Source organism: Poecilia reticulata, linkage group LG9 (assembly GCF_000633615.1).
Source record: "Poecilia reticulata strain Guanapo linkage group LG9, Guppy_female_1.0+MT, whole genome shotgun sequence".
Classification (NCBI taxonomy): Eukaryota; Metazoa; Chordata; class Actinopteri; order Cyprinodontiformes; family Poeciliidae; genus Poecilia; species Poecilia reticulata.
Genome location: NC_024339.1, coordinates 21,178,059 through 21,202,524, shown reverse-complemented (window position 1 = coordinate 21,202,524; position 24,466 = coordinate 21,178,059). Strand labels below are relative to the sequence as shown.

The 24,466-nt window shown below is 38.5% G+C and overlaps 1 protein-coding gene across 5 annotated transcripts in view; it reads left to right on the top strand.

Annotated features, from left to right (window-relative positions):
- Positions 1–230: 230 nt before the first annotated feature.
- pcsk5b (proprotein convertase subtilisin/kexin type 5b) overlaps positions 231–24,466 on the top strand; it is a 95,962-nt gene continuing 71,726 nt past the window's right edge. For 3 of the 5 annotated variants that reach the window (XM_008418535.2, XM_017306826.1, XM_017306825.1), the window contains exons 1-2: positions 253–939; positions 9,528–9,632. In XM_008418535.2, coding sequence (XP_008416757.1) covers positions 760–939; positions 9,528–9,632 — 285 coding nt within the window. In that variant the 5' untranslated portion in view covers positions 253–759. Of the gene's footprint in view, positions 940–9,527; positions 9,633–24,466 lie in introns of all 5 variants that reach the window. The other 2 variants (XM_008418533.2, XM_008418534.2) reach the window with 2 other exon arrangements.

The window sequence follows — 24,466 nt, the reverse complement described above, 5'->3', positions numbered from 1 at the left end:
TATATATATATATATATATACGATGGTGATAGAACAACTTCTAGCTTTATTTTATTTTAATTCATTATTTATTTTTCCACTTTTTTTCCTGGGGAGGTGTCGCTGCATAAAGTCCTTGAAGTTGCCCCCCGTCCCGCATTAACCCCCCCTCTGCCTGAACTGCGTCTGCTGCGTCCTCAAACAGAGTGCCTTTAAGACCCAGCGGAGTTGGGAGGGAAACCCCGCGGCTGTAGTTGTTTCTACTCTCTGGATTGTCAGCCAGTTATTTGCGGGGAGGCGCTGTAGCCATTTCGCCACATGAAAGCATGATGCGCTGAGCGACCAACATCCGAGTAGTTGGTGGAGAAGAGAAATCAGCTTTGAGAAGCTCCGCGCGCGCGCGCACACCCGCACCAACTCGCGCGTGATTACGCACGGCGCATAGACACGCACACACTTCCTCCTCGTCCTCCGTGGAAAAAAAAGAGGGAGAGAGAGGAGCAGAGTGAGAGGGCACACGAACTTCCAACTCTCCCATGTGGAAAGCAGAGGTTTGGAGATAAGGTGTATTTTTTCCCCCCTCTTCGGAGCTTTCCCCCCCTCTGCCCCTCTCTTTCTCCCTCGGAGTGTTTTTCTTTTTCTCCTTTTTTCCCCCCCTCATCCCGGATATTTGTGTTCCTATGAGAGTCTTGCTTGGCGAGAAGAGAAGTTTGGTTGTTTGCCTGGTCGGCTGAGGAGGAGGAGGAGGAGAAGAAGAGTCTGGTTAAAAGTGGGGGGAAGATGGTCCACAACGCCGCTTGGAGAAGGAGCTTCCTTTGCGTCCTGGCGCTCTATCTCGGCTTTGCGTCCCCGCCGTGCAAAGCTCGGCTTTACACGAACCACTGGGCAGTGAGGATAGCCGGCGGATCCGAGGTGGCCGATCGGATAGCGGAAAAATATGGCTATAGGAACATGGGACAGGTAAGTCACAGACTGCGCCCGGCCAGAGTTGTGTTTGTGCATTCGTGTTTGCTTCAACTCACGCGAGTGGGACGCAGATTTGAAACGAGGCACAAGTCGGAACCTGAACCAAAACCTCCTCTCCCAACTCTTTCTGCGGCTCTCCGGACCTCATATCGGGAGAGGGGAGCTGCGGGGACAAAGACTCGGAGAGCAGGATGGTACAACAGGTGCCTCCTCTCTGGGTTTCCGCAGATTAGTTCAGAAGACACAGTGAACTCGCTTTGAGCCTCGCTCACAGCTGTCTCCTGTGTTTGCTCCTCCTGACACAAACGTGAGAGCAGCCAGCGCTGCTTGGCTCTTGATCTTGGACACCTAAAGGTCCGGAGTGGATCCAGCTTATATAACAGCCAGGGTGTGTGTGTGTGAGAGAGATGATAACGGATGATGTTCCCATGGAGAATTTGGATTAAAAAAAGAGCTACTTTTTTCACCACGGGAGAACTTTTTAATAGAAAGAAAGCACATTATGTTCCAACATAACTTTTAGTGTAGCACTCCTTGTTTATAGGTTCAACCCTTTGTGAAATGACTGTTTGGGTGCTTTCACAAATCGTCTTATTATGCAAAAGTTGTGAGAATGATAGTGCAGCATTTTAAAATGTTACAACAAATGGCGTGTAATTTCTAAAAGTTACTGATCCAACATTGGTATCGATTACTAGATTTGAATTACCCAGTTTTGAGTTAAGCCCAAAATTATTCATACCCCGGCCAGATTTAGGTTCAAAGTCCTCTTTTGATTTGACCAACAGGTTTGGGGCAGTGCAGCCAGAGTTCTGATTTGAATTGCATTGATAATCTGTGGAGGAAACTGAAGATTAGGGTGATGGCAATGAGGTATTCCAACCTCAAAGACTTGGAGCTCATCAATCCAAGTGGAAACGTTCATAAAGCTGGCAAGCAATGATAAGATTATAAATAATTATATAAAGCTAATGTTTGTATTGCTGTTTTTTTTTTATAATGAAAACAAAGTTTTTTTTCTTCTAAATTGATCCTCTCCACGCTGTTTGGCTTATCTTTTGCGAGCTGCCGGCATGATTTAGCACCAGTAACAAACTTTTTGGGTGATTGAAAGCATAATTTTAAATCTAGTGGCGTGAATAAATTGGGTAAGCTGCACCTGTATTTGCAGTTCAAGTCCCTACAGCATTCAGTTGATTTGATGCGGTAAAGCAAGGGGCTTTTGTACAATGTGGTAGAAAATAACTTCCAACAACATATTTAAAGAAGTAGAAAAAGGAAAACTGAAAGTAACTAACAGCAGGACGCCGTGTCGGTGTCGGGAGGTTTTATCCCTTTTCTTCTACATGTGTTTTGACAAAGTTGAAAGAGTGGCCGACAAAAGAAACCCCAAATGTGGACCCCACACACACTCCAGTACCGCCATCATACATGGGCAGCTCATGCCTGCACTTGCCAGTGTTGGGTGTGCAGACAGCACAGGGAGGGGGGCATTCTGACAGGTTGTTGTGGGGTAGCCTAGTCAACAGCTATTGAATCCCCACCACCATCCCCTCCCTCTCCACCTTACCCAGCCTGCCCACCCACCGTACTCCCGGAGAGAGTAGGCCTTAATGGCCTCGTTTATCCCCTCTCTTTGACAGCAACTAATGTGTTGAATCTCTTCTACCCACCCCCTGCACCCCCTTTCTCAGACACACTCACACACACGCTCCCAATTTTTCCATACTAACCCCCCGCACATAGGAATTCCCCGGCAGAGTGGGTTGGCGCCCCCAACCCCCGCCGTTCGCCCTGATTTCCATCTCAATATGGAGCACTCATTGGACTTTGACACCTCATAGACAAGAGTTTCACTTCACTTCCTTATTTTGGGGTCAGCTGAAAGCCGCTCCCATGGGATTGATAGCAGCACGCTCTGGTTGCTTGATGTGAACTCTGACATCTCTGTCATAGCCGACCCTCAGCATGTTTATCGGCACAACATTCATATCACTGTGAAATTAATTTTGGAATATGTTTTTATGTTTTATTTTTCACGTTAATGTACAGGTTTTTGCAGTTTAAACCTGCCTAGAGTGCTCCTTGTAACAAAGGATAAAACAACAATATGGATGCTAAATTAGGAGAGGGGTTTAATTGGGAGTGGGATCAAGTGCTTAAAGAAAGACAAAGGGGGATGGGAAGGAAAAAATGCTGCACAGGGACAATATGGTCTTCTTTACAGGGTTGGGAAGAGGAAATCAGACAAAGATAAGCACACACTGAGAGATGACAGAATGAGGGGCTGAAAGCTGGGACCATGGATGGACGGATGGATGAAAAGAGTTGGCATGGAGTACGAGAGCACCTCGTTGGGGAATTCTGGGTAATCCTCTTAGCTGTGGAGCCCCCTTCCCAGACTAAGACACTGGCTCAAATTGAGTCTAAATCAGCTGATGAGGCCCCAGACGTGGATATCCGTCCAAATTGGTGTTTAGCAGGGATGGGAGAGGATGTGGATCGCATTGAGAGGGTTGGTCATAACCTGGAGCCAGACTGGAGACGCTTGGATCAATAACAACTGAAGATGGTGATTCGTACAGGGCGTTTTTTTCTTTTTTCCTTTTCCCATGTTTTTGGGCTTCCAGAATGTGCCTTGCAGACTGTTTGGTGGTTACTGGGTTAAGGGACAAGAGGTTCTAGAATTTGCCAAAAACTGGGGAAGACAAATGCAGTCTAAAAAAAAAAAAGGAATATTCCATTAAAAATAAAATCTTCATGTTTCTCAAAAAGGTAACTTGACAACCCAGAGGAGGTAAGAATGAAATCCAGAAAACATTTAAGATAAAATGATTTAAAAAAAGTAAAAAAAAATTTGTGTTGTAAAATGTTGCATTTTCTAAAACCAGTACTGTTTAGGTTTCTGTGCTTCTCATTTTGTTTTGTGAAGGACTATGTTCCACCTCTACTTGTTTCTGTTCACAATTTAATTCTGTTGTTGATGCTTAGGCAGAAGATGGTGCTGGTCATTTCACCCAATTACAGTTTTGTGACATTGAATTTTGGTTGTTTTGCACCCAAGTTCTTTTTTTGGTAAAAAAGGAAACTGCTACGTCAAATTGATGAATCAAGTAATTTTCTATAATCCTAGTCCGCTGAAAGGAAAAGTGGTTATGTGCTTCTGATAAAAGTCTACTAGGAGGAAGTTGGTCATGGGCAACACAGATTGCTGAAATAAAGTGAGTCAAAAAAAAAAATGAAGCTCCTGTTACCCCCTCATAGATTTCTTTTGATTTTGCTTGCTACCACACTGAAATGTTTTTTGTAGGATTTTTCAGTATGAAAAGCCTGTTTAAGGTCATACCACTTCATCTTTTTTGAAGATGGTCTATGACGAGGCCTTTTCAGATACGTCATTTTTCTACTTTAGTCATTCCAAAATGAACTTGCTGATCACCATCTTAGCACTGGACGGCCAGGATTTTCTGATGAGATCAGAATTACTAGTTCTATCAATAATTAGGCAAATTCCTTATATTTCAGAGCAGCAAAGCAGCTCTAGACTCTGCATCACACTACTGGGGATCATGAAGATATAGTAAGTGTGAGACAGGTTTAAAAAAAAAAAAATCTGAGACAGTTATTTGTGTCCCGTGTAACCAGCTGACCAGAGGTTTTCAGCTCCAATAGATGCATTTTTTTCTCTGTTTTATTGTTGAGTCATGAACGCTTTCACTTTGGATGTTGCCGACTTTATCTTTGAGCTCCTGGATGAGTTGTTGCTGGGTTACAGAACTAATTTTGGTTGGAAAACTGCTCGTTAGAAGTGTGACTGTTTCTGTGGTTAGCTGGAGCCCTAAATCAATAGAATTAACTTGGTCACTCTTTCTAGATTGATAAAATCAGTCGCTTTGGTTCTCCATTGTTGAATTTCTGGAGATCGTTAATTTTTGAGATCCATTTCCTACTTGTGTCATCAGACAAGTTCCTCCAAGGCGTGGCACTGAGCGGTTCTTTCTAAACCTCTTCTCTCTTCAGAAGCTTTTCTGCTTCTGATAAAAACCGTCCACGACTAAAATCCTGATTTCTGCTCTGGACTCACTGCAGCTTGTCCTTTTACTGCAATTCTGGTGACGTGTGAACATATTCTACCATATTTCATTAGCCACCTGGTCTATAAAGTGATCAGAACAATAATCGATCCACACAGGGTGGCAGATAATAGGACAAAAAGGCAAAGTGAGGATGCCAAATTGGGGTTCAAATTGCCATCGGTGCAACCTGATCTGAATCTGGCAGAATCATTCAGAGTAGATTTGTGTGTAATTTTCTCAGCTTCTTGTGTTGTGATTGTCCCCCTGTTTGACATAAAAGGAAAGCAGTAATGTGATTAAAGTTTAAATTCCTAGTTGACTATCTGAGCTGTTACATCATTGTTTATTTGGGCAACGTGCGTGTTTTGTTGAGCTCCCTAGAGAACTCTGCAGATGAGATGAAAATGTAATTAATCTGGGGGAAAGGTCAGGGTTACAAAGCGGTGGGTATCCACAATCCTCCGTTTTGTCCCTCTCATTCAGCCCTCACATCATTATGCTGTTTCTATTGAGAACTTGCAGCAGATTGTTGTAGTTGGATAACATCTGTTGCCCTTAGAAGTACCTGCATGTACACCTGTGATCACAGGTTGTCATAACTACGGTGACAACTCCATCCTTTAGCTATAAAAAAGAGAGGCGATAAAGACATGTTGAAGCTTTGCTAAGGGGTGTAGATGCGAAACTATTTGGAGTTGCTTGTTTCTCATCTCCTCTCAGAGTAAGCTGGAAAATGCGGCCGGGTGTTGGAGTTGAAAGCTGATCTAATGGACTCTGTGGTGGTGGATCTCTGCCGTGGAGCAGCGATGCACCACAGGACCCCTGGCAGCCATGACAGTTTGATCATCTGAAGGACAGAATGGTCTTTATCAATTATTAAAACTAATCACCTTACAGCAGCTTTCCGGCTGTCTGCCATTGTTGTTTCTGTGTATCATTTGTCCCGTTTCCCCCCACAGTCATTCAAAGGTCGTGTTTCATTTTGTCTCGGGTTTCACCTTTTCTCTGACCTTTTATTGCAGTTGCTTTTAAACTTTTAGGAACAAGAAATGTTAACAAACATTATAATAAACATTAAATTAACTCTTGGTAGTCACTTGCATAGCACATTTCTCATAGAAACCTATAAATTGCTTACACTGTGTGCTGCAACTGTGGAGAACTTTATCCACACCTGTACAAATTACCATCATAAAGGCACCCAATCAGACCTTCACACATTTTGTAGCACGGAAGAAACTCACAGCCAGGAAGTCGAGGAGAAGTGTGTCTGATCCTCCATAAAGTCAAGTTACGTACTTGATATTATGGAGTCGGTGTTGGACAAAAGTGGAAACTTCCCACTCTCAATGGCATCTTTTAGATGTTCTGCTGCTGCAACTCATCAGAATCAATTAAATGGGTTTCCTGCACAACATGGTAACACATTGAGGAATTCAATTACTTGATGCAGGTTTGCAGGGGGACATCTTAGATCTTTATGATGGTGGCCCCTGATGAATGGAAATGATTGATCTAGAGTAACATGACAAGACACAAGCCCAATTCATTGGAGTGTCTCTGGGTACAGTCAGTTTATCTACAGGAATCACATTGTCTGTTTTCGGAGCACCACAAACGGATGCCTTCATGTCACCATTTTTATCAAAACCATTTAAACAGCAATTTGATTTTGTGAATACTTCACAGTCCAAGACTAATGATGCTTAGGAACTACCTCATTAATTTAGCAAAAAAATAGCAGCTATGAGGTGACATAAAACCTAGTAATGGATGATATACCAAGATAAACAACTCAAATTCACGAGCCATGTAACTGACATTATGCCAGAACTAATCCAACCTTTTTATTAATCTAAAATCTGGCAGCTTTCCAGTTTGTTATCTTAAATTAGGCTAATCAAAGAGGAAACCATCTCAGGAGTGTTAAACGTTTCTCTAACGTGGTTGTTGGTCTCTGATTTCCAGATGGAAAGTGGTTCTTTTCTGTTGCTCAGCTTTGTCTTTTTGCCAAGATACGCACCAGTTTATCAGTGCCAAAACTGGCTGTGGTGAAACTTATGAAGTCACAGAAACCAGTGGAGCACCGGTTAGCATCTGAACTGGTTTGGGGGGGAAAAAAATCTCATTATGATCTCTAAAATAAATGGGGACTTGTGATTCTGATTGTTATAAAATTATACAGACATTGTTAGTCAATTAAACAAAGGCAAATAAAGGCACAAACTACATCACAACCTCACAGGACTGCCTGGACAGGATATTTGGTAGAATATTAGATTTCAAATGTTATGCATTCGCGCTCTGTGCATTTGTCCAGTTGGATAGACTTTAGTTGCCTTTACTGCCTGTAACTGATAGATCAGCTCTTCAACTAAAAGCTGAACTATCAGTAGAATAATGTTGTCTAAGGTAGCAGCTGCATAATATATTGCACATTTATTGTTCACTGTACACAGTATGCATATCGCAAACAACTGTCTGTGCTGAAATACATTGTAGCCAATGTGTTATGCTTTCAAATATGGTATTGCCAGTTTTTTTTAAGCAGCATGAAAAGTTTTGGAAGATGCTCAAGTCATGAAGAGTTAAAAACTACACGCCTCAGTCAGGATCAACTTTTTAAATGAAATCTTGTGGTAGAAAAAAGCAATTATTTTGTTCCTGTAGCTGGTTGGACTGTTTCTGGTCTACGTTTGCAGAGCAGAAAGGGATAAACACTGTTTATTTATGAACTGCAACTTGTATTGTTTCTACGATCTTAAGATATTATCGAATGTTTTCATAATATCTCATAATATCCTGCATCCTTAGTGTTGACAATAGAGGTGTGTCGATCGATCGGCCACCAATCATAATCGGCCGATTTCCGTGAAAAAGTGTATGATCGGTGATCGCCGATCACGGTCTCTTGCCGATCACACAAACCGATCACCTGCATCTCATTTCGCAGCCTGTCTGTGCAGCTGGTTTCCTCTTTCCTTCACACTGCGCAAGCGCGCAGCAACAAATCCTAAGTGATGTCGTGTAGAAATATAACACACTGAGTGAATGGGGAAGTTTGCGTGTTGTGGCGGAAAATTGAAGCACGTCAAAATGCATCAACATGACGAATATAATATGGCATAAAAACAACGGCATACTTGACGGAGTTTGGCTACATCGAGGCTCACTGCAGTAAAAAAAGACATATGGAGTGACGATCAGTTAGCAGATAAAGCAGCGCACAGCTACAAACACAGATTAGCATGACGGTAAGAAAGCTAAACAAATAACCTGGAAAATTATTTAAGTCTTCGAGCTGCGACGTAAGACGCTGGTTCTGCTCTCGCTGTTGAACCGCCGCTACGAGCTACAGGTAGTAATATTTCAGACCGAGCGCCGCCGCTTCTGCTCCACCTGGTAGTGACTCTCACACCGAACCTCTGCTTAAAGCTGCAGCATCTAACTTTAAAAAGTAAATTTTACATGCGTATTAAAACTTTCGCCGTCCTAACATGAGACAGATAATCTCTGAAAAAATAATCAATCTCCTCCCTGTTCTGTATAATTACTCCGCTCAGTCAGAAGCAGCCAATCAGAACTAGCAGTAATCAGCTAGCCGCCATGCTATCAGGAAGTTTTCATGCAGTAACTCAGGATTGTTTATTGTAATGGAACCTGTATTTGCCTTTGAATGTTAAGTTTTATACTTGAATTTTTTGGCAATCTTGAGAGGAACTTTTTGCATTATTTAGCCTCTTCAGAGCCTTCATATGTTTTCAGTCTGTTAAAGATAGTATTACTGATAGCAGTACAATTTCCACAATGCCTGTTTTGTKTTTTTCTTGGAAAAAGTTATTAAAAACAAGTTTTTGTCTAAATTAAGGTGAATTCATGGTTCCTTTTTCCACATAATGTAACCGGTAGTGTTCATGATAAAAAAATAATAATGTGATCGGTATCGGTGACGGGCCCTCATGGGTTATCGGAATCGGCAGGAAAAAACCTGATTGGCACATCTCTAGTTGACAATGTGTAATCTAAAAAAGGAAAATGTGGATTATTTATAAAGAAATATATCAACTTTTTTGCAATTAAGTCATTAATACTTTCTCTACATAAAATAATTGCTCTAATAGAAAAAAACAAATCTATCCAGAGCAAATATCTTTTCTTTGTATTTATTTGTATTTATGAAATTGACATCAAGGAAATACAAACCATCATGTCTGTCTCAAAATACCTAAACTATTAAATGTCATATCTTCCACCCAGTCCTACTTGGTCACAATATCATGTTTCAATTACATATTTTTCTGATGTGTATCTTTGGTCACTGTTGTACCAAAACTCTGGTGACATTTATAATATAATTTATTGGAATAATAAATTTATGTTCTATGGTTTGATTGTGTCAAGATGGTTCACCAGTAAAAATGCCACCACTGCCTTACTTTAACATATCAATATGTACAAATAACATACTGATATATATGCATTAATGTCTGCATGTGTGCTTTGCAGATTGGGGACCTCATAGACCACTATCACTTCTTCCACAGTCGGACTATCAAGAGATCAACTTTATCGAGCCGTGGTCGCCATAGTTTCATCTCCATGGAGCCCAAGGTGAGCCTGTGGCCTGCTGTAGACCTGCTGTGTAGACACGTCTGTTGTTCTGTGTCTGTCGGTGGGTTGACTGGCTCAGTCGACTCGGTTGAGACTCAGTGGATCTCTCCTGACTCTGTAATCAAGCTGCTGTTCAGGGTGACGGCTGAGGAAACTCCATGTGTTACTCAGAGTCCTGCAGGTGGTTCGCTTTATTAGGTCAATATGTGGATGAAGATCGTTCTTTCAAAATGGAATTTTGAAAGAACAATTCAGAATGATTCAGGCTGACTGAAAGACTGAATCATTTTTTTTCTTTGCAGAACAACAGTATTGACCCATACAAGTGCAGAATATAAAAAGGGAACTACATTTCTGACACTCTGTATGTACAGAAATAGTTGATCTTGTCTGCGTAATATAATACACACTGTTACACAGTTAAACCTATAGAGTTACTTGTAACCCTGGCAGACTTGGGTTTTAAATTATTATCATTTAGTCTAGAATTTAAAATAATAATAAAATTGCTTGATTAAATTTTTAGAACTGATTTATACTCTTCTCTTTAATCAACGGTAAAATCTTTATTTACATGTTTTTGAATTTTTCCACATTAAATGTTGGTAATATCACACAATATCCTAGTTAAGCTTCTAAGTTCATTTTGCCCATGTCTAACTCAAAAAACTCTTGTAAAACATTTTACTACAGAATTTATTCATAACATTTTTTCCAAGATGTCAATTTCTACAGCTTTAACATAAATTATTTTCTAGTTTTTGGTGTTGGGTTCAGTACTGCTTCAAAAGGAACCAGAATGTAACCGTGTTAATCAGATTTTTTTTACTGTGCCACAGTACAAAGTTCATGGTCTCCACCTTGAACACTGCTGTGCGTCAAACCTCGTTTATCACTCAGACTGTTGAGGCTTTAGGTGCAGCTTGACCCAAAGTGCAGCCACAACATTTGACAAAGTTTTCACTGAAGTTCTTTGGCTAAAAAAAAAAAATCTTCCTTGACACAGATTTTCTGCTTGTACTCTAAAACCTTTGTCCTGAGCTTATTTAGACATGTACTATGTAAAGTGTTCACTCCTTTGTTCAGAGACAGATCTATAAAAGCTACTCCTGAGGGAACCATTTTCACCATGGCTGAAAATTAAATCAAGTTTACTTGCATCATGCTGTATTAATTTAATATTTCTAATAAATGAAGATTGGGGACCTCAATAGTTGTGTAAAACAACCATGTCAGATGAAAATAGCTGAAAGTCTTCAATGTTAAACTTCCCATTTATAACGATATGTGATTTTTTTTAATAACAAAGAGTGTAATGACACATTTTAACAATATGTTTGTGAAAGCAAAATTTTCCAAACAGTTAAAGTTTCTAAAAACACAAAGAGCTTTTCAATAATTTGTAATTAGCAGCACATCGAATTGCAGATGTTGGAAAAGAAAGTAGATTAATCATAACTAGTATAATCATAATATTCAATAAAAACATTGCAATTAACATGTTTTTCTGCTATTGTGCTGGTTTGTATTCCACCTTTTGGGGTCTTATAACAGTAAATAGCCACACATGATCCTGGTTACTGAGCCCAATATGCTAAACACAGGAGAGTGTTGAAAGCCTTGTGATGATTTTTTAAAACAATTAAAAATTTCTCATTCAGCCCATTTCATCTTCCTCATAGCGGAAGACTCTAAATATTAGAGTCTTCTTATTCCAGACTCTAATATTTAGTTTGACTGGTTTTAAATGATTTAAAGTTAATTTGGCAATATGTCTGTCATTTGTTTGATTTATGGATTGATTTATGTTGAGAAGACAAACATTTACTTGCAAAAAAAAAAAAAAAGTGATTTTTTTCTTTTCTGTATGAAATGAACAATGCATGTGGGAACTAAATAAATGTTTGTGGCCCAATATCATGACTTTGGATGTGGACGGCTTAACGAACCAGGTGAAGCTCCGGGGCTGCAAGTTGCAGACCTCTGACTTGGGTGTTCATAAATAAATACAAGCTTCTGCACAGCACTAAATATTCCTAAATAAAGCTGCATTTTTGTTACAAGCAACACATGAAATAAAAATAATTTTATGCTGAATCTAAAATCTATAAACCCTTCATATTTTTTGTATTCTGTAAAAATATACATACACTAAATAGGCTGAGAAAGCCAGACATGTTTTTTTTTTTGGTTGTTTTTTATGGATTTTAGCTGCATTCTTGTCCTGGCTGTGCACTTTAACCCTTGTGTTTACAAATGGGGTCCAACCGACCCCACACACGTAAAACTTGTATCATTTGCCGCAGTCCTCTATGTTTGCCTCAGTCCTCACATGCACAAGGGTTAAATCACTTCAATTAGGACGACTCATCTCAACTCGCCCCCAGATCAGAACCAGACTAGGTGGATAGAAAATTACACATAAAAGCTGCAGAAAATGACATACAACTTCATTTAATTAGAGACAAAGGTGAGCATTTTTATGGTTCTTTAACTCCATAATCCATGAAATAAAAAAAACAAACAAACAGGGTAAATAAACTAACACACAGCAGTCAGTGGTACGCATCATGATGTCGGGGAAAAGAAGATGTCATGTTTGTAACGGTAACAGCACAGTTATGATGAAATAATATGCCTTTGAGCATTATAAATACCCAAACTAGTATTCAATTCAATCCAAAAAGACTTTTTTCTTCCCACAGGAAAGTTAAATATTGTCGTAACTCATACGGCGGAAGTATCTTCAAAGAGTCATTGAGCATGTTGATGCTGTGGGCAGGAAGGATCTCAGACAGCAGTCAGTCACACAACAAATCTGAGCAAGCCTCTGACTGAAGACTGTTGCTGTGTGACTGTCATGAGACGCTAAGAGCTTAATATCTGATGACGCCATCAGTTATTAGGAAGCAATGCTTATCCTGCTCATTTGCTTTTGCCGCTCCTCTTTAACTTTCTGTTTGTTCGTTTGGTTATGCCAATGCTGCTGTGGTAATACTATAATGGTGCACTGTTGGATAAAGCCACCATTTTAACAAGTTTCCATTACTTAGCTGAACAAAATTAATTAGGTTATTATTAGAAATTCTCCCCCATTTCATTTAAACTGAAAAGAAACATGAAGTTATGTTTTCAGACGAGTCTGTTTTCTCTTTTTTAAATGACTGTAGAAAAACTGTTATTTGAACATGATCTTGCATTTTTTAAAGTATTGCCCGAAGACAGTATGGTACCATAGGCAGTTGGGTACAGCTGCCCAAAATCTTTCTTTTACGGGTGTAAAATGTAAATACACTGGGATGAAATGGTACGGTTTGCTTACCAGATAAGGGTAGAAAGCTCTAATCTTTTATCTTTTGCATATTTTGCCTTCATCTTTCACACTCAAGCTTGTTTAGATTTGCTTTTTTATGAAGTGGGCCACATTTTCATACAAGCTGAGACTTGACTTGGAAAACTGCAGACAAGAATGCATGATGAGCAGTAAGGATCAGTAAAGAAGCATCACTGTGTTTAAGCTACAGTAGAGAGTCAAAAGAGAAGCGAGACACCACCTGTCACCTCCTGGTATACACCTGGTCGTCTTATAGCTCGGTTCATGTTGTGTGTTTTTTAAATTTTTTTTATTCCATTTTTTTTCTTTACCTATGCTCCTTTGATTCCTTTTTTTGCTTCCAGTATACGCGTCTCCTGACCCGGTTCTTCTTGCCCTCTTGGGCCCGACGCTGTGCCTGGTAGAGGCAGGTCTGATGCCAGCTGGCTGAGATACGGATTTTAACAGACTGGATGAGGAACAGAAGGTTAACTGAGAGAAAACCGAAAGGGAGATGAACCATAGAAACTAAATGAAGAAAGCTTGGACCGTACAGTAATTGAGCTGTCAGCTTTTATCCCTACAGAGCAATCTGCAGACCAGTCTGTGTTTGGGTCTCAAACTGATGGCCAGTTTGCTCCAGCTGAGTCTGGCGCACTGCTAATGATGTTTTGCAATCAGGTTTTGTGATGACAGCCGTGCGCGTTTTTTTTTTTTGTGTGTGTATGAGTGAGTCAGATGGGTGTAGCAGAGCCATGAAAAGACGCACCCTGCCATCCCCAGTACTTACTGGCACGCATGTTACCATGGCGATGCAGCACAGATTACCAGTTTATGTCACCTGACTAAACGTGGTGTCACTCGCCTGTCGGGTCATTTTCCAAGATAAAAAGAGGTCACGATGCTGAGAAGCATTCCAAGAAGGCTACATGTGGCAGAAATGAGTCTGCTGGTCGCGGTCATTTTAAATTCCTGAAATACGTCTTGAAGGTTTAAACTGAGGGAAACGTTTAAAACCGTTAAATTAACTGCAGTTCACATTGTACATTGTTTAGCTTTTATCGAGCTTCAAAAATTATCTGTATAATAAAAAGATAAACTAAATCAAAAAGTTGAACGCTTGAGGTCTCAATTACTATATCTACCACACACCTTCACAGAGCAGCTGTTCTTCATTCTGGGCCTCGCAAAGTGTTGGTGACATTAGAACGCAGATTTTATTTACTTCTGTTAGCGATTAAAGTGAGCACATGGGTGATTAAAAGCATGAATAAACAAGTGCTTTTGAGCTAGTTCTAGAACTACTTTGTTGGAAAATTCCCCCAAGGAAGTGCAAATGGAAATTTTATGACATCTCAAACTTGAAGATAAACCTGTCAGGATGTACTGCTCAAAGATCAAAGTCTTTTTGAGGTTTGATAAGACTCCTTGGAGAAACAACCATGCATATTAATACTTGATAAAATTAGAAACACTGTCCTATAAGTTTGTTTAATTTTCCTTGAGTAAATTGGCATTCATTAGTCTCTTCTCCGCTTTGTTTTGGTGATTTAATAAATGCTCATGACAAGTTTAACAGAAGCTTTTATATTAAATTGGCAGTAGTGAAAAGAACAAAAATTGTTCTGCAAAACACTTGTAATTTAACACTGTATCTTATAGAAAGACGACTTATTGAGACCATTTTCGCTTTTACATTATTGAGCTGCTGACAGTTTTTTTTTTAAGTTGCACAATGCGCATCACAACAATACATCTCTGTTTTAGTTATTTCAGAGTCCAGAGGTCGGCACTGGCCTGGTGTGACGTGTCCTTTTTATTTATGGGTGACAACAATTAACCGTGTCAACACGACTTGCTGCACTGCGACAATCCTTATGTGTCTATGGCTTAAAGACAAAAACATAATCCAGTTGAGAATAGATTCAGATCAGCTAATGTTTCATATTATTGCTATAGGAGAATAAAAGACTTTTACTCGATTCCACTTAACGTGGAATCGAGTAAAAGCTGTGTTAAGACGTTCTAGCGCCAGCAAACAGGAACTGCTTCGTTTTAGGTTGCAACATTCTTCTTGGTAATTTGCTAAGTTGCTGTGAGTAAAGTCATTTGTAGCAACACTGATATCTTAAGACTGAAAGCTTGAGAGTCATTACAGATTTATTAATTTTTTTACAGTATTCTTAAAATGCAAAATGAAAATAACTGTTACCCTTAGACTGAATTCACCTCAGAAGGACGAAGAGGGATTAGCCCGTAGCTGCATATGGAAGAGTTTTGTTCATGACGTGAAAGCACTAACGAACCGTTGATGACACACTCTGCTGTCATGGATGAAAATCTTGTTGCTGTTGAAGGCTTACATCAGAGCCAGATGCAACAAGCAATACGTTAATTAACCACATAATAAATTAAAATAAGCTCCATAATTTCCGTTCTAATGGTTAATATTTTTTTGGAGGGCAGTTTTGTTGACAGATTTTGTAATCTGTTACATCTATTGCTTCAGTTGTGGTTTTTATTTCTGTTTTATTTATTGTTTTTGGGCATTTTGTTTACTTATGTGGTTATTTAAAATATCCCCCAGTTCCAGTGTGAGTTAAAAATTGTTTATTTCTTTTTTTACAAAATTAAAGTTTATTGGTCTTGAGAGGACAAACTTTTCATTATTCTGGCGATATCATTACATTGCTTGAAAATGGTCTCAAAACAACATAATCGCAATAACAACTTATTGTCCATCAAAATTTGCTATTGATACAGGCCTATGTACATCAAAACCTGTCTTAAATGTCTTGAGCTCGTCTAAATGCTTAAGCGACATCTTGGGATAAAGCACTGTAGTTATACGAGACCAAAAAGGAGTTCTTTTTGACCAACTCGGCCCAACATGTTTGGTGGATCCTTATACTGTCGCCTTTGGAGGTGGAAGATTTTTTCTTCTAGGGATTTTTAGGAAGAAACTTTGTTTCTTCAGCCAGAACAGTGAAGATGGGTCTTGTATTGGTCTTACTGGCAAGGCAACAAAGAAGGGGCTAAAGAGGAGGCACATAAAGAGGTGACCTTAGCCTCTCAGTCCTACAGAAAATCTGTGGAGGAAGCTGAAACTTTCAGTTGCCAAGTGGCGGTCAAGAAACCCAAAGAATTTAGAGTGTTTCTGCAAAATGCCCCCTGAGATCTCTGCAAACTTAAAGGCTAACTACAAAAATCATCTCCGTATTGTGCTGGCCAAATGGATGATTCTCAAAGTCATACAAAGTCAAACTGATTGTTTTACTCACTGATGAGCAAAGCAACTTTGAGCTTTTATTTAAAGAGATAATTAACCGTTTAGACTGAGCTGCCCCATCCAGTCTGAGGAGCTTGGATGCTGTGTTTGGTCAGTGCACGTCTCTAAGCAATCGCACCACACAGCTGGTACGAAACTCTTTCTTTCACTTGGGAAATATTTCCAAATTAAGAATGCTGGTGTTAGGACATGGATTAGAGAAAGTCCTCCATGCTTTTGTTTCTTCTTATTTACATTATTCTGCAGCGTCACTTTCTTACTAGAACCAAGCAGAGGACACACACATAAGTCCTGTGTTAATGTTTCTAGCTGGCTACCAGGTACTTATTAGAGTTCACTTTAACATGTTGCTGTTAATCTTTAGGGCTTTGCAGGGTGAAGCTCCTTATTTATATCTTTGACCCGCTAAAGCCTTACATATTTACTCTGAACCTCAGCCAACCAGAGGTTCTGGTTGGGTCCTCAGACCGGATTCAAAAGTTGTAAATGTGGAGTTCGCTCTTTTCAGATATTCACACCTTGACTGTATGAGATGCTTCTCTTGTCTTTTTGTGGTATTGACAGCATTGACTACTTTAAAAGTCAGCTGACGACTCTTTATTCAGCTAAACTTAAAATTTTTACCATCGACTTTTATTCTATGTCCTTCTTTTGTTCTCTTATTGTTTGTATGATATCTTAAAGCAAGTTGGGATTTTTGTCTTTCAAAGGTGTGGTGCAGTATTTCAGCTTCCCAAAATACATTTTCTTTCAAATATCTGACTTTTGATATTTATGGCAATATATATAGATTAAGTGAATCTGTGAATATTCAGCCATGACTAGGTGAAAGCCCAGTGATTATATTAAAGCTGCAATAAGTAATGTTTATAAAAATATATTTTTCACGAATTTGTTAAAACTGTCACTATGTCCTGATAGTATGAGACAGATAATCTGTGACAAAGCTGAGCTCTTCTTCCTTGAGATCCTACCATCGTCTGCAGAAACACACTGCTTCTGATCAGAAACGACCAATCAGAGTCAGGAGGATGGTCTTAACGTTGTCAATCAACCCACGTGTACATGTTGCTCAGATCTTCCCCTCACCGGAGCCTGCCTTAGATACCCAAGATCTGTTGAGAAGAGTCTTAAAATGTGCTACAATTTGGCCTCACACAGTTAATTTTTAATTTTTGTATCATTTTCGAAAGTTTTTGAACATTTTGTCGGACTTTTCAAAGTGAAATAAACTTCTTGTCCATTTGACACAAATTACTGTTTAGTTTACTGACATCAACTTTATGGAAACCAAACTCCACATTATTACTGTGTTTTTAGCTTCAAGCCAAATCTGAAACATGAACTTGCAGGAGATTGATCAAATTAAAACAAAAAGTCGGCACTTGACAGCATGAGCAACGCTGCACATTACATCATCTGTTTGTTTTTTCTAATCTGAAATTGCATCCAGATAAAGAAAGATGTCTGAACTCGACCAAATCTCCAGAGCTTTGAATTCCAAACAAGAAACACAAATAAATCATTGCATTTTATATAAACCCTTTGTTCCCTCCGACATGTTTTTGTTCGAAATAACTACTGCAATGCAAATCTGAAATCCCTCTCCAACTGTTTAATGTTGAGTGTAAGCAATAATTACAGTGTTATAGTATTATTTTCCCTCTTTTGTGTCCTTTTGATGTGTTGTCAGAGATTAGTACAGGATTACGTCTGCGGCTCTGTTTGGGATGCTGGACCGTCCTGTTTGCAGTCTTTTTCACTAATTTCCACAAGCGTTTAAATGAAATTACTCATTTGGACAAAACTCATTTCAAAATGTTTCTTTTCCACTTCTTTTTTCTTTTTTCTTTAAATGACTTTTAAAAATATATTTAGATGGGTTTTTTAAAAGTACAGGCCATATATTTTTTTATTTACCACTGAAGGAAGCTTAATATTTATAATAACAAACATGTTCAGTAACAGTAATCTTTTACTGAACACATTTCTTCTGAGTGGAAGTAATATTAATGTTTCAAAGGTATCCTGTCAGAGTCCTGACTTTAATCTGAGTGGAAATCTTTGGAATTGAGATAAAGATTAGGGTGATGGCAGGGAGGTCTTCTGACCTCTATCGCTTGGAGCTCATCAATAAAGACAAATCATCAAATTACCAGTGGAAACTTGTCAAAAAGCCAGTAAGCAAAGATTTAACTGAGTAATTTTAATAATAAAAATAAGAAGAGACGATAAAAAGGCTTTTTTTATGTGTAAAAACACTGAAAAGAAAAAAAATATTTATTTTTGCTCCTTTTGTTGGAATTGCTTTCCTTAAACAGAATCTTTTTTTAATTATTATTATTTTATCATTCCTGTTTAGAAACAAACTTGTGTGTTTATATGAAAATAATTTAAAATCACAATCTGCTAGGATTGTAAATAATTTGGTCCAAACTTTAAGTCAGAACTGTGTTTGTATCGAGTCCTTGTATCAAATCTCCCCCCTGCTTTAAATTGAACAAATTGACTAATTAAGACTCGGTGTGCTAGGAAACCACGGTTTCCTGAAGTCTCTAAAAAGTTTGAGTTTCTCAAATGTACTTAAGTCAGTGCAATAACCAGCTTTTTCTCTCAGGCCAAAAGGTTCACGAGTATTCTGCTTGCTATTTTTTTTCTCTTCAAACTCCCAGCTTACATTTTTGTAGCCTGCAGCTCAAACATCATCACACAAACAGCAGTGAAAGTGGATCAATTTGTTCCCATTTGCTCTATTGAAGTGAACTCTTCCCCAGTTTCCCCTGGTTACTGACCCAGCCAGCAAGAGAGCCACCTGCAAACCCTTACACAGAGCTCGAATGAGAGCCGGAGGGGGGGGGGGGGAGGAATGAGGGAGGGAGAGGCAGGGATATCAGCGAGTAAAACGACGACAGTCTGAGGGAGCAAATGGGCATCTGTGGATAAGAGGAGCGTAAAATGTAATGAAAAAGAAGTGCTAAGAGAGCAGTAACTCAGGGGCAGAGAGGAGAGAGGAAAAAGACTAGAGATAACTGGGAATCAGACTGGAAGAAAAAGCACAATAAGGAACTTTGACATTGGAGCAGAGGTGTTAGCAGGCAATCCAGTGTTCAATCAAATTGGAGTTAAATAGATTGTCACACCTCAAAGCCGGCCAAAGAACCGGCACAAAAACAACTTGAGCAATATATAGCCAAGCTTTAGGGGGGCAGTAATGACGGGCAGTGTTGTTTTTTGTTTGGATAAACTCTGGCACACAAAATCCAATCGATCTAGATAGCAGTAGTTTGTTTTTATTGAAGACCGAACAGGAAGGCCACAGCGCTCGAAAGAGGATGGCCTTTTTCTCACCTGTGGGTGTTAAGCAAAATGTGGACACAACTTTTAAATGTATTGCCGGAAAAGAAATGTATCATCATCGTGTGTGCAATCTACTTTAAGTTGTACAGTTCCTGTTTGTGAGGAAGTAATTTCATCAGATTTCCCAGTTGGGCGTAAATAAAGGCATTCTAGCAGCGTGATTGACAGAAAAGTCAGCCTGAAGTTTCAGTGAGGGTTTTTTTCCCCTCAATTTATCTCCTTTTTATAATTTATAAGTATCAACTTTTCAAATCCAGCTCTCTTGTACTCCCTTTTCAAATGCTGCCCTGGGCAGCATTTGGGTATTAAGTGAGGACATTCTTAAGTGTCCTCACTTAAGAATAGCTTTTAATGTTTTATGAAATATATAATATTTTCTGGATTATTCAGAACATCCCAATCATCACACAATTTCCCTAATAAAATAAAAAAATTTCATTATCATAAATGTATAACTTTTGTTTTTTTTTTCATTAGTATTTGTATTCCAGTCTTGAGAAGTTGAAGTAAACGTCAGTAGACTGATCTGCAGTCTGGATCTGCAGTCTAGACTGATCTGGAAAAAAGCGCTACAGCTTTCAACCTTATGGTGATTTTATTTTATTATTTTTTTAAGTGTAACGCATGAAAATATAAAATTGCCTCTCTGAGTGCTGAAAAACAGTTTTTTCATCTTACTACTTTTAAAAAGAAAAACGGCATATAATTGCTCACAGAGACAGATGTACTTATGAGAAATAAAGCAGGATGTGGCAACAGAAGAATTTTTTTTTAGGGCACTCTGTGACCATAAAAATGCACAGCGTTTTGACTTTCTGCGAAAATTTAAGACGGTTCTTCGTCCGTCCAGGAAAATTTTCCTCATTCTTCCCCCGATCCATCCTCAGGTCAAATCTCTTTGAAAAGACCATTGTGTTTGTACTGAAACGTAAATGAAACCAACATAATAGTCCTACAAACACCTGAGACTGAGTTTTGTGGGACAGATATGACAGAACAACATTATGCCTATAAGAAAAAATGACCAAGTAGAGGAAACTTTATGGTTTAGAAAAGTTCTGATCAGATCCTGATATCCGAGTTTGCATATCCAGCGTTTACTGCTTTTTTCGTTGTTGTTGCACTTGTGTAAGTCGACATGAATAAACCACACAGTCATTATCAGCTTTTGTGCATACACCTTTAATTGTTTTAGTTCTTTCAGCTGTCAGTTTTAGTTTCAGTTTACACCACAGAGCGTATTTGTCTCTTAAAGATTTATTTTTTTTTGTATATATATTTTTTTGTCATATTTAAATTACTTAATACATCAAAAGATCTCTGAACGACATGCTTCAACCGGCTTGTAGTTTGAATTTAATTTTCATGTTAACTGCCAGAGGTAAACTTTCTGTGTGAATCACTGCATAACGCTCTTGAACTTGAACTGATGGCCAGACGTTGTGAATCAGTGCGTCCTTATCGTCCAGATCCTGAAGCGGCAAAGCAGACCCTGAACATCATGCTACTTTGAAATGTTGGTGTATCTCCACATTTAAGCGGATACCACCCAAGTTCCACTTTGGCCTCATCAGTCAGAGTATGTTTAGGTTTGAGAATCAATAAGTTGTTTTTTTTATGGAGGGAAATGTGTGTTGGATTTTTTTCTAATGATCTCCTGGATGAGTCCTTGGTTTGCGCTTGAGATAATTTTTGATCGGCTTGCCTCTCTTTGGAGGAGATCTTTTAGCCCATTTCATGCTGTCAGATAGGTTCTAGTTTTGACTACAGGTCTGACGGTAATCAGGCCTTGGTAAGGCCAGTGAAGTTGAAATGGGCTTTCTAAAAAATATGCAAAATCACAGTTAATCTGTGAGGCATGTTAAAAATAACACGTTTCATGTTGAGGTTGTAAAGTCACATTTCCAGTAAAATAAAGTGACTTAATTGTTTTATGCAAAGCTCTGTATTATTAAATACACTTTCTTTAACCAGATGAGGAATGATTTAGATGATGCATGATTTAGATAAATACATATGATCTATAAAGTTGTTGTTTTACTAAAAAGACATTGAGTTCATCTGCATTTGGGTTTGTACAGTTGGAGAAATCACAGCATGAAAACAAATCCATGAGATCAAGTCTATTTATTAAATATAGCATCAAGCAAAATTTATTTGAACTGGAAAACTTGGCTTATTGTGTCGAAATTACACACATTTTATTTTTAATTCTTTGTATCAAAAAAAGTCTTGATGTTTGTGCATGAAATGAAGTATGGAGAATAATTTTACAAAAAGAAACAAGTGCAACTGCAGCTCTTACTTGCACCATCTCCTTGCACAAATTGGCCTGCTTGATGTCAACATGAAGGCTGCAGGCCTCCACAGCCTCAGCTCCATAAAAGGACGTGTTTCCTGTGAGCAGCTTGCTTCTCTGTAGTTGGGGTCAGACATTCTGGTAATTCCAGAAGAAGCTACTGAACAGTTTTGGACTTCAGCGGACAAGATCGGCTTAAAAGATCTGCACATTTCTGCTGATAGTGAACTTTGTATAAATTCAATGAGATCATATACACGTTTAATTTGAAATTAGTTTAGGGCTCAATGTCTTTGCTCCTTTAAAATGTAGTAAAAGTATTGTAAATGATGCAAAGGTCGTCTTATTTTTCTTCAGATGTTGGATATATGTGTTGCGACTTGAGTGAATAATTACTTTTAGTTTTCAAAAAAGTGCAATTAAAGCTTTGGAAGGCTTCATGGATCTTAGATTTGCAAGTTGCAGGAAGGCTCATACACTATGTGGGAGTTGCTCTGGAGCTTTGTGTAAATGGTCACTTTGAAGCCGATGGTCCTGATAGTGGTCCGTAGTGAAATGAGCTGAGACTTCGGCACATGGAGGAAGCTTCGGGCTTTTTCTCCATCTCCGATCACTTTGTTTCTCTTTGCCCTGATTCCTTTTCTGTCATATCTTGCTGTGCTCTGCACATTTATTGAATTACTTCACCAATGGAAAGTGTTATTTTTTCTTTTTTTAGCCTTTCTTCACAACATTGTAAACAATATATGTAGCTAAGAAATCCAGATTATTTACTATAAAATCAATTATTCCCACCTCTTGCTCCCTTTTGGTCCCTCATGCAATTTGTTTTTCACTTGTCTCCTCTTTAAGCTCAGACTTCCTTCATTCACTCTCCTGGGACTTCTTCTCTTCAGCTCTTTATCGCCTCTCCTCCTCATCTAATCTTGTCTTGTTGCCTCGCTCTCCAACTCTCCAGAGATCCCGTGGATTGTTTCAGTGTATGAGACCAGATAATCACTCCGCAGTCATCATGTCAGCTTTTCTGTTCTTCTTTTAGTTCACGTTCTCCTCTCCATCTGCAGAGGCTGCATAGATGCAGAGAAATGTTTTACTTTTACAGAGGTGCAGTGAGTAATATGCGGGGAATCATCAATTTCTGAATGTCTGCTGAACTATATAATGTATATAATAAAAATGTATTGCCCTTTATGTGTATTTTTTTGTCTGAGCATTACTTTGACAGTCAGACATCTAGCTTCACAACAGCACCATGCATATATCTGAAAACACGCTTTGTAAAATGTGAGTTTTATTACAGTTTGACACACTACAACCTTAAACTTCTTTTAATTTAATGGCATTTCATGACAGAGCAAGGCAAAGTACCACATCATTTTTAAGGGAAATAACCCCGCCATCCCACTAGAGTTATATCTCCTGTTTTTTTGTGGCTCGTCTCAACCCACTTTGCGCATCTAGAGATGGACATTTTCTCCTGTTCTGTTTTCCAAAAATAACTCCATCTCAGTCAGATTGTTGCCTCGCACATTTTCAACTAGATTTAGGCCTGGAATTTGACTGGGCCATTCAAACACATCAGAGTTGGGCATTTGTGGCCTTCAAAGTGTTCTGCATTTCTTGACCACTTCTCAGTTCGACAGGTTCTGATGTAAATGAATTGATTTATTTATTTTTTTTAGGTTTGCAGTCGTTTCATTCTTTCTATTTTTATGTGTTGGATCACAGCATCATTCTGTGACATGTTCAAAGCTGTGATATATTTGTCCTTCTTAGAACAGCTGGATTTATACTGAGATTGAGTTATCTATATGAGGGCTTTTATTTACTCTTTGGGAAACCTCTGAAAGGAATTATTTAGTTATCAGAGATTGAGGGCTTAATTAAAGGCTTGACATATTTTCTAGATTTTCAAATTTAGTAAATAATGTTTAATTTTCCTCCTACCTTCTTGCACAATTCTTTTGCTAGTTTCTCACATAAAATCCCAATAAAATACATGTTTTGTGGTTGTAACCTGACAAAATGCCTCCCTGTGTGAGTTTTATTATCAATATGTCTTTTAACAATAGCCAGATTGTTCTTATTAATCTTTCCATTGGATCTTGACCAATGGTTCTCTGGGTTTTATTTATTGTCACACTGGCTGTTGTTTTCTGTTATTTAGAGTATTTCTCATTAAATCTTTGTTTAAGCTGCTGAACTCTGACCTGTAAATAGTAAAGTTATAAAGAAAATCTCAAAAGCACAAGGGAAAAAAAACAGTGATGCATTAATTAATTTTTCTGGTAATTGAAATTACACAGCTTTCTGTTGATTACCTTCGACTTGTAATCAGAAACAAATATTGAATATCGTAAAATATGACCTATATCATGTTCATTAAACGCATCAAGAAAGAAAAGGCTCTTCTTTAAAAGCATTTTCTGTATTTTGACTTTAGAAAAAAGTTAGATATGATTAGGGACATGTAAGTTTGTGCACAAATGGGGAAAACTTGTAATCCCCTCATTTTAAGTTTAGTGTTTGTTGCATTTAATTGCTGGATTAAAATAAAATGAGGAGAAATGTGTTGC